Source organism: Polypterus senegalus, chromosome 1 (assembly GCF_016835505.1).
Source record: "Polypterus senegalus isolate Bchr_013 chromosome 1, ASM1683550v1, whole genome shotgun sequence".
Classification (NCBI taxonomy): Eukaryota; Metazoa; Chordata; class Cladistia; order Polypteriformes; family Polypteridae; genus Polypterus; species Polypterus senegalus.
Window position 1 is genome coordinate 247,743,862 of NC_053154.1, and position 17,045 is coordinate 247,760,906.

The window sequence follows — 17,045 nt, forward strand, 5'->3', positions numbered from 1 at the left end:
CATTTAAACGTGAATTTGTTTTTTTAATAAAATATGGGTTAATGTTTAAAATGGAGTAGTTGGGCTGCTCTTTGCTAAACAATGATATAAAATTATATCAGCCAATTACTTTTTTAAATAAATATTTTAACTGTTATTGTCCCAATATGTAAAAGGCACTGCTTTCCCAGAAAGACTGGTGAATATCACAAGAGAGAACAGAGAGTTAACATACCGATTTGGCTAAATGAGATTTACTATAATTTTAGAATAAAGAAAACAAATAAAAACTAGAAAAACAGGTAAACAGAATTCAGAACCTAAATAATCTATCAAAAAACCTGAAAAAAAAAAAATCCAGCGGGCAAATTTTGCTAAACGACTTTGTTATCTGTACAGAAAAGCAAAAAAGTTTTCTATTTTTAACACAAATTGTAGAATATATTTTTAAGACAGGTTTCAATAAAAAACATTTTTATCTTCAATTAGGTCAAGGAGATATTTCAACTATTTAAGTATGTATCTATTTCAAAACAAGAATAGACCAATTTTTTTAAAGGAAATACAGAGCATCACTAGTATTGGAATAAGAGTGCAAAACAGCAGCCTAACATCCAGATCATTAGGAGTTATTAGTATTTGAGGAGTGGAGAGTTCAATACAGTATATGCTAGGCAGTCGGTGGATTCATTTGTTTGTTTAATTCTCTGTTAATCTGAAAGAAGCACTTTGTAAGTGGATAACAAAAAGTTAAATTATTGGAGCGTTCGAGCCTTGTGTTTTCACTCCCTGCAGTAATCTAGAACAAGGGAACTTAGGAGCACAGTTTTACCCCGGAGCTTCACAACCCTGGACAAGGTGAAGGAGAAGCTCCCTTGCGTCAGCCTGACCATGGTCCAGAGAAGGGCAAGAAAGGTAATGCTGCATATTCTCCACGTTTCAGAATCCAACAGTATTTATGAAAGTTTAACAAATAATTTGTGAAAATTAAACATTAATATCAACTTATAAATAAATATGTAGTCCCTGGAATTTTCAACACACATCATTTGAGGACATATAAATACATAATTTAAATGTAAAATATTCAACTTTGTTATTAATTGGCAGGAGTACTACAAAGGCTTATCACACATAGACTTATCCAGCTCTAAAAATCACATAGTATAATTTAAGAATCCCCTTTAATTAAAAAATATTTTTAAAGATAGCATCTAACTTGAAACATTTTTGCCTATAGCTATAGTAGTATAACTTCACCCATAAAAAAAGGATTTGCAATATTTCTAAAGTGAACTTCAATGATTGCTCTGCTGCCAAACAAAAATGCAATATTATCATATTATGAACCAATTATCACTGTTATAATGGAATCCATAGCCATTCCCATCCCTATTTGCAATGCTTAAGAAGTGTGCACATTCCCTCTAAAGAGATAAAAGCGATCAAATGATAACCTTTTGAATTGAATAGCACATAATGCAAATCTAAAAAACTCCCAAAAAACATTACAAAAAAGTGGCACTGACCAGGCTAACCATCAAGTTTCCAATTAAGGACCCTGGAATACCTCATTATACTAGACTTCCAGACAGCTGCTTCTTAAATTTTTTCTCATTGGTAGGGGAGGCTGTAAGGGGATGGGGAAAAAGTGCACTATTCAAACAAGTCATGGGTCATGAAATTTTGCATGCATATTAATGTTAATCTACATTAAAACCTAGACTTTCAATAGTTTCATCAAGAAATGGGGTTGTAATGGGGAAGAGAGCACAAAAAGAAAAAAAAACACCAAAATCGTTTAGACAATGGTATTGAATGATTTGATATCCAGCTGTTTTACGCATGGGTAACTGCATATGGCATGTTACAGATCAGCAGCATTAAGGATCTGCTGTACAATCATTTGAAAAAAAGTCTTTAAGAAATATACCAATATTAGGAAGAAAGCAATGTCCATGTTGCCATTATAACACTCTCTCTCTATATTTAAAGAGACTTGTAGTAAGGAAGCATGACACAAGGATATAAGGTTATAGGACAGTTAACATACCAGAACAAAATAATTTTTTCCCAAAAAAAAAAAAAAAAAATGAATACTATGATAATGAGGAGGAGGAGGAGTAGTATGCTAATAATTTCAAGAATGGTTTCATGACAGCAGAGAAGTTGTGGGTTCAAATCCTGCTACAGACACTGTGTGACCCTGAGCAAGACACTTGATCTGCCTGTGCTCCAACCAGAAAACCAAAAGAAATGTAACCAATTGTATCATAAATGTTATAAGTCGCCTTGGATAAAGGCATCAGCCAAATAAGTAAACGTAATGTAAACAATGTGAGATTTTTAAATAATTGTAATTCTGGCAATTCTGTGCCAAAACATTTAACTCACACACAAGGGGAAGGAAAAAAAAAACAAAAAAAAAAAACAAACAACCTTGATAACCTCGGGTTCAGAACATGTAAACTTGAAAGTGTGCAATTACTAAACCTACTTTTTGACAAATGTGTACTTTTAAAACACAAAGATGACACACATTAATATATATTAATAATATAATATATTCCATTGACCTAACAGTTCATGTTATACTTACATGAATAAGGAATTTCAGTTTATGATTTTTTTACAAATTTCCAAACCTTTCTGAAAACATGTTTTCATTTGGTTATTAGGGGTTATTAAGTATAGATTAATGAGCAAAAAAATTACAAATGTATCCATTTAAAACTAAATCTACAACACAAATTGTGTAGAAAGTGCAGGGGTCTAAATACTTCACAAATCCAATGTGGATTCACTATTCTCCACATATTTGATTTGCAAAGTTAAACAATCAAATATTTACAACTAGGTCAGGGTCAGGTTGGGGAGCATTAGAACATTCTAGATGAGAACAGGCCATTCAGCCCAACAAAGCTCGCCAGTCCTATCCACTTAATTCTTCCAAGAAAACATCAAGTCAAGTTTTGAAAGTCCCTAACGTCTTACTGTCTTCCACACTACTTGGTAGCTTATTCCAAGTGTCTATCGTTCTTTGTGTAAAGAAAAACTTCCTAATGTTTGTGCGAAATTTACCCTTAACAAGTTTCCAACTGTGTCCCTGTGTTCTTGATGAACTCATTTTAAAATAACAGTCTTGATCCACTGTACCAATTCCCTTCATAATTTGAAACACTTCAATCATGTCACCTTTTAATCTTCTTTTGCTTAAACTGTAAAGGCTCAGCTCTCAGCTAATCTTTCCTCATAATTCAACCCCTGTAGCCCTGTAATCAGACTAGCTGTTCTTCTCTGGACCTTTTCTAGCACTGCTATGTCCTTTATGTAGCCTGGAGATTAAAACTGCACACAGTACTCAAGATGAGGCCTCACCAGTGCATTATAAAAGGTTGAGCATAACCTCCTTGGACTTGTACTCCACACATCGTGCTATATAACCTAACATTCTGTTAGCCTTCTTAATGGCTTCAAGAGCATGCAATGGTACAGCACATTGCCCCACCCACCACACAACGAAACAGCTCAGGATCCTGGTTGGCAACCCCCCAGACAAACACGTGGTCCAGTACGACTATCTGGAAACAACCAGCTATCTGCCAAAGCCAGGTGTCACGTGGACGTCCCCTTGGTCTTGTCCAGCCACTCAGGTCCCCAACAATGAGGTCTGTTTGAGCTGGATCACCCTCGGAGAAATCGTGCCACATGGCCATAGTGCCCTAACTGATGCTCCCTCACAATGCAGGTAATGTGTCTTATTCGGGACTCTGAGCAACCACTCGTTCGACACAAAGTCAAATCAGCGGTACCCAAGGACTCTCCAAAGAGAAACAGTAGCAAAGGAGTCCAGTCTTCATCTCTGGTCTCGCAACCATATAGCAAGATGGGAAGCAACAGGACTCTAAAGACTTGGACCCTCATTCTTTTGCACAGATACCTGGACCCCAATGCTTTCCCAATCCATCTGCTGACTTTATAAGAAGAGTCATCACAGACAGGTTAATGTTAAGAATCAAACTATTAAAGCCCATTTACATCTCCTACAGAACAAAGTCATCCACAGGCTGAGATATTTGAAACAATTTTCACCAACATTAGTTCTGATTATTACCTTGAATATGATTTTTTCATTGTACTATCAAAAAAAAGTCATGGACAAAGTAGGTGTAGAACAAGTGCTGCAATGAAATGTTGCTAGTCAACAAGGCTGTGTTTTAAAAATTGTTACAGCAATATATTGTGAATAACCTCTTGGTGAGATGTGAATCTATATAGTCAAACCTGTATTGATATTTATTATTTGCTTTCATTTGGTTCCTGAATGAATAACAAAATACTACTTTGTTTAAATATAAGACTATGAGGTTTATATGTAACTACTTAGCGGCTCACCTTACATCGAAGGTACCATCTGTCTCTCACCTTCTTAGAGTTTAAGCTATTGTAACTTTAATGGAAAAAAATCATCACTGCTAACAACACTCTAAATGAAAAGCATAAACTACTCCAGTTGTAGGAGCCCAAGCTCATGATCAATGTTTTGACAAGATGGAACAGTCCTTTAACAAGAGTGATTCCTTGAACAACATCCCGCTACAGCATGTATGCTATATTGCTTTCTGCTGTAGCATTGACATTGACAGTGCCAAACATATTGCAAAAGTTAAGAAACAACTTAAAAATGAGACAGATGTAACACTTTGAGACTGTCAACTGTGGCATCATTACATTATCAGCTCATTTATAGCATTCACATTAACACAAGTGACTCAGCCATTCATTAATAAAGAGATCAAAGCTGGTTTGCAAGTACTTAAACGGATAATTTGGATGACAATAAGTTGCTCTACAACAAGGCCTCAGCATTGTATCCATGTTTTAAGTCACTCATTTCTGACAGAACAGACACTGCTGACCTTTAAGGAAATAGTATTTCTGTTTGCTATGTTTACAATTCAAAAAAAAAACAACAGAAGATATCAATGTTAACAGTAACACATGCACATGTTCATTTCCCTTTACAGTGAAAGATATAGCTTGCACTGCTGCATAACTAATGAAATTTTGTCAACAGTCACTGCTTTTAGTTACAGATTTGTAACTAATGTACTGTTTAAAATGTAATTTATTTAAAATAAAAAATAACTAACTAAAGAACGCTTTCAGATATTTCCGACTCAATTATTCAAATAAATTTTTGACATGAGCTTCCAACTAGAGGTCTGTGTAGGACTGTTCTTTTCAAGCCCACTTCCTCTCACTTTTAAATAGTCTCATCTCACTCTTGCATACTGTAACACTGAAGGATGAGAAGTGAGGTCAAGGTTGGTTTTCTAGATTCAGGATCGGCAAGCATTAAATGATAAATTAACCCTTTTCCTGGATATCACAGCTTATTGATGCGAAGGTTAGCTCTCACTTTTGCACAGGAGCCAAGTATACAAAGATTTTTGCACATAACTGCACACAAATTGCAATTACAATTCAGAAAACTGTTTTTACAGAAAAATGCCGATGGATTACTGCAATACTGCATAGTAATCTGCGCACATAAAAAAATCATTGCCTGTGTAACAGAAATCTATCCATCTTACATACACAAAGCCCCATGAAATGTGCAATAATTACATTTTTCAAAGAGTTATGAATTTAGCAACAAAAAACAGAAATAAAGCATAAAAGTGGAAACAGCTCTGAAAAGATCGACAGCTGCAGAGCTCTTCAACACACACATTAACCCAGTTACACTAGGCCAATTTCGAGTCGAAATCCAAAAATAACCTTCCGATTTACAAGTTGACTTTATGCTGAATCATAACAGAAAGAGGGGAAAAAAAGAAAATTCAGTAAAAGATGCAACTTTACTAAATGTTAATTTATATTTTTCCCCCATTCAGCTCAAAAGTCTTGGCTTTTCTACCCATAAGCACCTAGACCTCCAGTATTCAAAGAGCGACCTCCAGAAACAAACAGGTAAACTACCTTATGGAGTAGATGTACGATACAGTATGTGTTACTACCTGAAACTTTTAGCATTATCAGAAAATAAGCACAGAAACACTGCAAATGAAAAATGAATAGGCGGTTCCTTACATTACCATGAACAAATGATTTAGATGGAATGGTTTTTGTAATAGATTGATAAATCACAATATTTGTAAATATAACAAAAATCTGAAAACCTTTCTAGTCATTAGATCCAGTATTTGATGAAAAACTATTACCTTTGCACTTTAACAACTGTACAGGGCTACGTCATGACTCATTATTAGCTGCGGCTCACAAATACTCATTGATTGGAATAATTCTTTCCCCTCTCGTTGTGCTCTTTTAAACAATACCATCTGACTGCAGTTTTACACAACAACTGAATTATATTCTCTCTTATCAGAAAAAGATGTTATAATTAAAATATTTATACACTGACAGTAGAACAACCATATCTAATTAATAAATATATACAGTATATATATATATATTTACATTTTACCTAGGCATATGTACATATAGTAGCAACACATTGAGTAGAAAGAGTTTGATGTCATTAAAGTTAATGAAAAGATACAAAAGCAAATAAAACAGTCCATAGCAGTTTCAGTTGAATTAGTATGTACAGGTAGTCCCCAAGCTACGGACAACCGACATACGACTTATGAACGGGGCCGCAGCTACTCAATCTGTCTGGGGGACGTGACGCAGGCTCCTCAGTTACTGCCACTCCATCATCTCTGGCCTGGGGACTCTGCAAGCGGTGGCTGGAGGGGGGCGATTTCGCTGCTATTGTAGTGTAGTGTAGTGTCCCTTGGGCAGCTCCGGCTGATGAATGGGGTGGTGGGAGCCGCACCCCATTCATTCTCAGTGAGAGGCTGGGTACACGGTAAGCAGTGACCCAGGGTCCATAGTCGCTGGGGCCACAGCTACCGCTCGTGTGCAGGATGGAGGCTTGATGGGGCAGTTTGCCCACCACACCGCCGCACCTACTGCTCCTGACTGGACGGAGGCTGGGTGGGGCGGAGGGGGGCGTTTCACTGCCCGCCCACCACATAGCCTTGCAGCGTCCCTCGAATGACTTCCCCATTTGTTCTTGGTGGGCGGCTGGTGATGCTGCAAGCGGTGACTTGGTTGTGGCTGAACAGAGGCCATTGAGGGTGAATGGCGCGCCGGGAAGCAGCATTGTAGTATGCCTCGGGTGGCTGCCTGTTGAATGGGGGTTGTGGTGGACGATTCACTACCCACCTTTGGCCGCACCCTGTTTGTTCTCAGTGGGCAGACGCTGTAGGCATCATACTGTATGCAAGTGGAGGTGACTGTGTGGTGGACGAATGGTAAATCACCCCTCACCGACCCCATTCATTTTCAATAGCAAGCCTGCTTGTACTGTTACATACATAGCAGGAAGTTGTCAGCATGCCTGGTGTACTGACAAGACACAAGGGGTGCCTTCCTGCTGTGATAGCGTGCACAGTGCTGTGTAGAAGAGCCCATCTTAACATTTCTTCTTCACCCTTCAACAGTGTCTCTGAAACACAAATCTGATGCAAGTGCTGGTTATACAGTAAAGAAGAGAAGAACCATCACCATGGAAAATAAAGTAGAAATAATAAAAAGTTCAGAGAGAGGTGAAACTCCATTATTCATTGGCAGAGCACTTGGTTACAGTCAGTCAACAATAGCATTTATTAAAATAATGTACCTGCATACAAATTCAACTTAAGAACAAACCTAAGTCCCCGTTTCGTACGTAGATGGAGTTTTTTTTGGGGTTTTTTTTTTTTTTTTGATTCCTGGATGTGATTAGTTGACTAGCTGAAACAGAGGAGAGGAAAACAAAAAGTACTATGATGGGCTGTAGAAGAAAATCAAATAGTTACGTCTGATGGTATTCAGGATGACCTCCACTAGGCGCAGTTGATAATAAAGGTATCCAAGTCATCCTCATTTCTTTGGGTAGCACATAATGCCACAATACAAAATGGGACACAAAAATTAAAGACATAAAAAAAAAACAAAAAAACAATGGATTATGACTGGGTATTTAACACATCAAAGAGCTAAATTTATAATCTGATTACTATATTATGATTTCTGGAAAGCCAGATTAAAAAAAAAAAAAAAAGATTTAAGAAGTTTTGAAATGTTCTAAAGATTTAGCCTGGCATATTTCTATTGGCAAAGGATTCCAGAACTTAGGTGCATAAGAACAGGAAGCTGCCTCGATCGTTCTTTTATGCTTAGATCTAGGAATAATGAGCAAATCAGAGCTTGCACATATAAGACTGCAATTTGGTACACAAGGAAACTGGCATTCTGAGATGTAGGTAGGGGCAAGATTGTTTGAAGCCTTATATACAAATAAAAGTATTTCACAATCGATTCTAAAGGACAAAGCCAGTCAATATAAAGATATCAGTATTGGGGATATATGATTATATTTTTTCCTTTGGTTAAAATACTGCGTTCTGAACAAACTGTAGTCAATTTATGCCCTTCTTGGGTAGTCCTGATAGGAGAGCATTGCTGTAATCTAGTTGGATAAATACAAATTCATGTATTAATTTTTCTTTATCTTTAAATGTTATAAGAGATAGAACCCTTGCAATGGTCCTTAGATGGAAGAAAGCAGCCTTGGTAATAGTATTTATATGTGATCTGAAATTAAGATCAGAGTCAATAATAACACCTAATTCCTTAACCTCTGGCTTGATTCTCAGGGCTAGATTATTAATTCGAAGTTCCTCACTTTATTGCTGCAAATAACTAACAATTCAGTTTTTTTCCTTGTTTAGTTTAAGGAAATTCATATTCATCCATTCTGTTATACTAGTAAGGCACTGTATCAAAAGGTTTAAAGCGTCTGGGTCGACAGTTTCAAATTGATAAATTGAGCTATGTGTCATCAGCATAGCTATAGCAAATTACATTTTTGAAATTATCTGGCCTAATGGAAGCATGTAGAGTGAAAATAAAAATGGCCCCAATATTGATCCCTGTAGTGCATCATATAGAATATCATGTATTTTTAACTGACAAAGAATCTCCTTCCAGTTACATAAGCTTTAAACCAGCCTAAAGTAGTAACCAAAAGCCCTACCCACTGGCTAAGGCAGTTTATTAGAATATCATGAACTATAGTATTGAATTCTGCCCTCAAGTCCAGGAAAACAAGTACAGATATTTTATTTGCATCTGCATTAATCTGCAGATTATTACGATTTAATCTAAAACCTGACTGATACTTATCAAGAATACATTTTTCATTAAAATAATCACATAACTGTCAAAAAAACTACTTTTTCTGGAGATTTACTGAGAAAAGTTAAATTGGAGATTACCCTATACTGTAATTATCTAAGACAGAGCAATCAAGGTTATTTTTCATGAGCAGAGTCTTAATTACAGCAGTTTTGAAAGAATCTGGGAAAATGCCAGAATCTAATGAACAATTTACTATGTCAAGAACTTTAAAAATCACTATTCGTAAGAGAATGTTCAGTGTTGTTAATACAATGTTACTTTCACAACAAACTATAGGTAGAGCTGTTGGCGTAATGAAAATTTCAGAGTCGCTTATGCTCTTTGCACAACATGACAGCATTCAGATTGCAATTCTATTTTTAATGTTTTCAACACTTTTAAAAACAATGACATTGACTGTCATGAGCTCCATGCTGCAGCATAATATTTGTCAAGTATACTAAATTGATGGAGACTTCATTAATCTGAACGTGGCAAAGTATATCCTGTCCATCACAGAGACGAGCATGCCTGCAGAAAGGATGTCTCCAATAGGTGGTGACATCATCACGGCACAGTTCCCATTTCTTCAAAAAGATTTGCAAAGTAAATACTTCTTTAATCTCTTATACAGAAAGACATACATTTAATTTGTAAAGTTATACATATTTACAATAAACATTTATCAGTTATGTATGTATGACTGGTGTGCTATTCTGTTTCACATTGTAAAATCACATTGTATAGTAATACATATTGGGCCATGATACACAGATCGTGATGCAGATCGTATCATAAAGTTATTGGTCAACAAACTATTTTTTATATGAAAAAGGTATCCAATGTCAAAAAAACCCTTAATAATGATAAAATAAAAGTAAAAGCCTTTACTTCAATGGTGTTAGAAGTCTCTACAGAAAGCAGCTCAGGCTATATATTTTCCTCTTCTGACTAAGCTTAAGATGTTTTGTGGAGTCAGAGACAGGCCTTTGGGCACCAGAAAGCATAAATACAGTCAGGTAACTAAAACTTTCATAGTTTGACATCCTCACCAAATCAGACAAGTTTGCAACTTGCTCTGACAGAATCAAATGAGTTTCTGGGTTGGGGCTGTGTGAATGTGCACAAGTTAAACAATTTGCACTGACCCGGAAGCACAATGAACAGAATGTAAGAACAAAGAACGCAAGTGTTTTGGGCTGTGCATACTGAAGAGAGGCTCATCCATCTGATGTATCATGTCTGCTGAACCAGGACAGGATTTAAAAAAGGAATAAGAAATGGCCCTTACTGATGCTGGACTCCTCCATATCTGGAAAGCATTCATATGGCCACCAACACTGTCAGGCTACACGTTGATGGACTTTCAGAATGCAACAAGCTCTCACAATGGTTTTGACATCTGAAACTGTGCTGAAGAGTTGTCACAGAGTTGTGTAATTTGACATCCAATACTATATCTATTTGTGTAGTCTGACATAATTAAAGCCACAAAACGCAGAATATGTAGTTGTCAAATTATACAGCATATGAAGTTATATTATCTGTACAGCTGCAACGTACACAGTGGGCTACAATCACTTATTCCTCAAACACTGTACATGTATATTCTGCTCTAGTGAACAGCCCATCTCTGTACTCTGGAGCAGACAAAACACAACACTGAAAGTTTTCTTTACCCTTTTCAGAACGCTCATAGCAAAATACAATTGCTCCATCCTAGGTATGACATTAACCTGCATCCAGCCCTGCAAGTTGGTCCTCCAACTTCCAGGGAAAACTTGTGGGTTGGAGGCAGGATCGGCACCCCAATCACTGTAAAAAAAAAACCCTCACACTGTTCCACTCCATTCAAACTAGTATGGTGTTGAGGTCCTAATTTGGGATCTAGAGGTGGTTCGTCATATGGTGGGTGAGGCAATGCACTGTATCAGTGCATGCTCACAACCTCTCTCTTTCTCACGGCAAAATGCAGTGGGCAAATTTGCAAGCCACAAATGAAAATAGGTATTCAAATGTGATTAAAAGTAATTTCCATTTGGTAGGAGGTACAACATTTCATCTATATAGCCTTCATCAGGTGTGTCAGCCAAAACATTGTGCCCCTCACCTTCTGTTCAGGCATGTAAATAACCTTTAACTTGTTTCCCCTTTGCTGATGAATACTTATGCAGCCTTTCACTAACCACTGGATTCATCTACAATGTTCTAATAAACGGGGCAGCCTGTGGAAGACAAAGTTACTGAGTAACTTTTTACAGAATATGCATTGCACAAAACATTCGGCAACTGATTTGCTTAATTTCACAGCTCAAAACGCATGGCAGGTTATTAAGTACAATTCTAAGTTATGGAACAAAGGAAAAAAAAAAAAAAACATTCAGTACCAAAAGGGTGCATACAAACATTTCAGATCATTGGTATAAACATTATAGAGGCTGTCATCTTAGTTCCAGTTAGATTTGCCTATTGCTACTAGGAAAGGCTCAAACAATAAGAATAACTTTGTAAATGAAAGCATAACTCTTGATATTTTAGCGATATTACATTTAGAATAGTCTAAACTAAAAAGAAATGCAAAAAGACATCGATCATTTCGAGATAAGTGATGGGAAACTGTTTTGTTAGTCTCTTCTTTCATTCCAGGCTGAATGGAAAAAAATGATTGTCTAGAACGCCACCATATGAAGATTCTCAGGGATCCTCAAACCGCAGCCAGAAACCACAGGCCTGTACAGCTTGCAGATTCTCTCCCCAACCCCCAGAACTAAAATCCAACTTTACACAAAGGCTGCCAGTCCTCCCACTAAAAAAATAAAACATACTCTAGTAGGTTATATCAAAAACAGCACCTTTTTTTCCTAAATTCCCTCTGCCTCCCACACGTAACAGAATGCGCAGAACGTGGCGCAAGCAGCCAAGGGTTGGCTTTGATCACCTCCAGAAAGGCGATACCAGGCTGCTGGCAATGGGGAAACAGCATCCGCGAGCTCCAAGAACGACAAATTTAAAAAGTACAAGGTGCGCAGAATTTAAACGCGTTTAACATCCTCTAAATTAAATCGGGGCGACGCGAAAGCTCCCGCTTGCGTCCTTCACACGCCAACTAACGAAGGGGCCACTCTGACAGTACAACTGCATTTTTTTGACATTTCAACGAAAAGTCCCGGAAATGTGCTGGTGATAAGAGGTGGACACAAATGTAGACGAAGCCCCACGGGAACTGTGTAGAGTTCCACGTTGACAGCACATTCGTTCTGGCTGTTCTTACCCCGTTACAGACTTTTGATTAAAAAAAAAAACACGAACATTTGTTGGCAAAGGTCGAAGAATAGACGTGGACAGTACCATTTACATGCCATTGACTTAAATGACAAAATGACTCCCGATCAAACGACGGTGGCCAACAGGCCGAGCGAAACGTTTCTCGACAGCTTCACGAGTCACCCAAATTGTGTCTTAAGCGAAGCCAAAGATGCTGCGCATCCCGTCCGCTAAGTCGCTGGCGGATTCTTCCCTCAAAGTCGCCTCCTTGGAAAAAAACAATATTTAAAAAAAACGCTGTCTTCAAAAACCGACAGCGACTTTTCCAACGCCTCTCGATAAACTTGACTTTAACTGAGCTTAATGAAGTCTGCTCCACTGGGAAGCAACACGCCTGAGCGTAAAGTGGGTGAACTTTTCCCGTTTTGTTTTATAATACAAAATTCACTACTCTATTAACATTTAAAAGTTTACAATCTTTACCTAGTAGCATGACTTCCAGTTTCTTGCGGTCCACGCGGAACCTCTCCTCTGTCCACTCCGGGTCTAGGGGCACGGCAGGCCCAGCCGAGTCATCCTCCGAGCCGGGCAGAGGTGAGTCAGTGCTCCGTTCGCTGTTCGAGCCCGGGTCCGAATGAGGCAGGTACGCGCTCAAAGAGTCGCACTGAGCGGCCATGGCGCCGGCAGCTCACTGCGCACGCACTCCGGCTTAGTCCGATTGCATACAGTCCACTCTGAATCACTGGCTAACTGCATTCATTTCCTCCCGTGTTCTCAGACACTTAGCGCAAATCACTGCTCAGCACACTGCACACATATATTCTCTTCTTAAACAACTTTGCCCCCAACAGTTTCCTTGTGCTCCACTCCAGTTAAAGAGCGCCGCCCAAAGTGTCTACTCCGCACGCTTCTCAGTCTCTTGGACGCATCGCTACACCCGAAGTCAGAAACCAGTGGAGCTGCGGGACCCCACCAGAACGATGTTTTGCCCCACGCCCTCTTTTTATGTAATGCTAGTAAAGCTCCAAGTCCCGAGAAACGCGTGCGCAGACAGAGTGCAACGCACGACCCCGCCGAAAGCTCCTGACGCTTAATATTCCTAAACTCCGCACGCTTACATTTAGCAAAGGAGAAAGAAGGAGGAGTTTGGGGGAAGCACACAAATCGCAGCTTCTTAAGGCATCCCCGTTTGTTTTCGTGTTGCCGGTGGGACTAAGATCGTTTCGGGTCACTTGAAGTCCTGCGCCCGTGCGTGACTCAAGAGAGGGAGAGCTGATGGCATATGTTCCGAGAGCCGTGATTCAAAGTCCCGATTCCTGGCATTCAAAGGAGTGTAAACACACAGCTTCGCTCACATCTGTTTCTTCCCTCCCTCCCACTTTCTCTCCCCCTTTTCCTAACGGAACTTTTCCTTCAAGCTGTTTGGCTTTGCTGGCTCGGTTTTTTTAAGTGCTGCTTTATCCACCTCCAAAGTCGTTTTGTACTACACTTTTTTTTGATAAAAAAGGTCAGCCACTAGAATGCACCCCAATTCAGACTGGCATGTTGTAGCCTAATATACGCCCCATCTGGAATGGCTCCTGTCTTGCTTGATGCTCTAGCCACAATTAAGTGAATTGAATGGGTTTCGTAATTTATGGATATTTTGCGCAACAGTGTTTAAAGATCCATCCTCTGTACACGGTTTGACCATTTGTAGATCCTATCTCGACGGCCTTGAGGGCAGAGTAGGAACCATTCCTGGATGGACAGCCGTTACATTCCAAGGTATACTCACTCAAACGAGATAAATTTAATGTTGTCAGTAAATTTAATACACAAGAACTTGGTATGTGCGTGTGGAAACGCTGAGTACACAGAGAAAAAAAATCCACACAAAATGAGAACGTTGACATTACGTAGAAAGTGAGCTTCTAGGCAAAAAAGTACTACACCAGCGTCTCCAACTTTAAAGAAATGCTGTTCTACTTCAAACGACCTCTATGCACTGTGCCAGACCGGGGATCTGGTCAAATATTAACTTCAAAATAAAAAGTGAGCAGTGCAACGCAAAACATTTACTATAGTATTGCACGCCTGTCTGTTCAGCTTTGTGCATTTCTCAGTGTAATTAGGCAAAGGTTAGAAGAACACATGAGGTTGCACCTTAGGTTTTATTTTATTGAGTGTGCTTAAGTATGGTGATATAAAATACAGGCACTTAATTTAAATAAAAAAGCTCTTCCTGATCCACCATTGGGGAACTTTAAAATTATTCAGACATTTCGCAATTTATGTTTAGCCATTCTACTAAAATGTGTGTTTTTAGTTCAATTTTTAGTAGTCACTGCATGCATGAAAAGATGTCTTGCTTTTTATTTTTTTAACCCTGTGTCACATTTGTATTTGTTAGTGCTTTTAACATGACACTTTCAAATGATATGTGTGTGAATGTATGCCTGAGGGAAGTATACAAGTATAAAGTGAACAATACAAAGTCAACGTGACTGCAAGTAAACCACAAATGCTGCAATTTGTTCAATATACAAGTTTTACTGACACACCCATAAGAAAAAGAATACAAAATATTATAATACGGAGTGCCATTACAATAATGCAAATGATCGCTGCAGTCAATACCAGCAGCGTTATCACAGGCTTCAGAAGTTGATTTGTCTTTTGAAAGGTGGGTTTTTGGTCCTTTTTAAAATAAGGAGACTGTATCAGCATTTGATAGGTAAACTGTTCCAAACACTGCTAGGTCAAGGACTGAGAAGCTACAGGTAAAAGGCTTGAAACAATGCAGCAATGAGATCAATAGATTGTCAGTGGAGCTGAGGCACAGAGCTGACTAACACACATGGTGCAAAAGTACACCTTTGGAAGTACGCAGAGTCTCGACTCCAATATTTAAATCTATTTGATACTGCAATTGGTAGCTGGTGTAGGAAATAAAGTCTTACAATTTCAGAATGTAGGCTCCAGCATTCTAAATGACCCAAAGACGACCTGAAAATTGCAGTAGTTCAGACAAGAGATACAATACCACTGGTGCTAGGGGCTACATTGATGAGAGATTTTATTTCCTTATGAACATATGAAGTTTGAAAAACACAAGGAGACTATTGATCCATCAAGCCCTTTTGGTTAACTAATATCTAAATTATCCCAATGCTGAATCTAGATACTTTATAAAAGGTCTCTAGGTTTCAGTTTCCTGGTTTTCTGCTCCAAATTTCAACAACGGGCCATTTCAAGAGGTGCTACATGGCTCTAAGTCCTCCTCCTACTACTACAATTATCCATCCATACATTCATCCATCCATCTTTCAAACCTGCTTTATCTTTAGCTGGTTTGCTTTACAGATGGAGCCTGTCTCAGAAGGCAAGAACAATCCCTGAACATTCCACCAGTACATCACAAGGTGAACATAAACACATGCATACATGTACTACGGCCAGGTTAACATCGCCAACCAATTTTATTAAATAACATGAGGTTCTATTTTTGAATACATTCTTGTTTCATATGGCACTGAAGAGTGATGATATGTTGCATTTTGATTAGACATGTAAGTTAAGAATTTCACTGTACTCTGTCAATACTACTAAATGCACTTCCTATTAATTTATATTGGTGTGTGGGAGTACATCACTCACTTTTAAAGTGAAAGAATTCTGCTGGATAATCTTTATTGATGTTTTTGAGAATGTTTAGGTCATCTCTGCTCAGGGATTAATGCATGGATTCTCCTAATTTAGATTCAATAATCTTTAATTTATAGGAGAAACTGACAAATGTTTAATTTTTTAAACCAAAGTTGAACTCTAATGTTCTGGCCAAAGCTGAGGTTGATTGCACTAGCGCTGGGTATAGTTTAGGTTGACAATCTCTGACTTCCAGGGCAAAGCCAAGGTTAGCCATGTTTAAAAATCAGTTGAGGTTGACTTTTCCCTGCGTGACTTTCAGCATCTGTAATGTTATTGGAAAACCCAAAAGTGATGTATTCTAACCTTGGGTAAAGCTGAGAACACCCTCTTCTAGCACTCTTGGCACAGAAAAGGTTGACCTGATTTGACATTCTGGACACAAGGTGAAGCTGGCAAACTTTGACATTTGGGAAAAAGTGAGTTTGACTGATCTGATATATGTGTACCTGGAGTGGTACACATATATTCTCTTCTTAAGCAACTTTGTCCCCAACAGTTTCCTTGTGCTCCACTCCAGTTAAAGAGCGCCACCCAAAGTGTCTACTCCGGTGGTACAGAGCAGTTCTGTGTTGTAGAGGTTGAGGTAAAGCTGATATTGATCTATTGAAACTTGGATTTAAAGTCCCCCTGCATGCCTGCATATGTATAGATAGATAGATAGATAGATAGATAGATAGATAGATAGATAGATAGATAGATAGATAGATAGATAGATAGATAGATAGATAGATGTAAATGCTGTATATACAGAATGGTACATTAAAAAAGCAGCACCACACACTATAAGTAGCCTCACCCTGGTTTTAACAGCATCAGACATAGTCAGATGAAGAACAATTTGTTTTGTTATTTCTGCTCCAGTATCTATGTTTTTG

At 38.3% G+C, this 17,045-nt stretch overlaps 1 protein-coding gene across 1 annotated transcript in view; it reads right to left on the minus strand.

Annotated features, from left to right (window-relative positions):
• The window catches only part of bicc1b (BicC family RNA binding protein 1b), a 394,885-nt gene extending 381,099 nt beyond the window's left edge, over nucleotides 1–13,786 (minus strand). Inside the window, exon 1 of the mRNA XM_039771563.1 lies at nucleotides 12,964–13,786. Within this exon, the coding sequence (XP_039627497.1) occupies nucleotides 12,964–13,156 (193 nt within the window). The 5' untranslated portion in view covers nucleotides 13,157–13,786. The remainder of the gene's footprint in view (nucleotides 1–12,963) is intronic.
• Nucleotides 13,787–17,045: the final 3,259 nt, after the last annotated feature.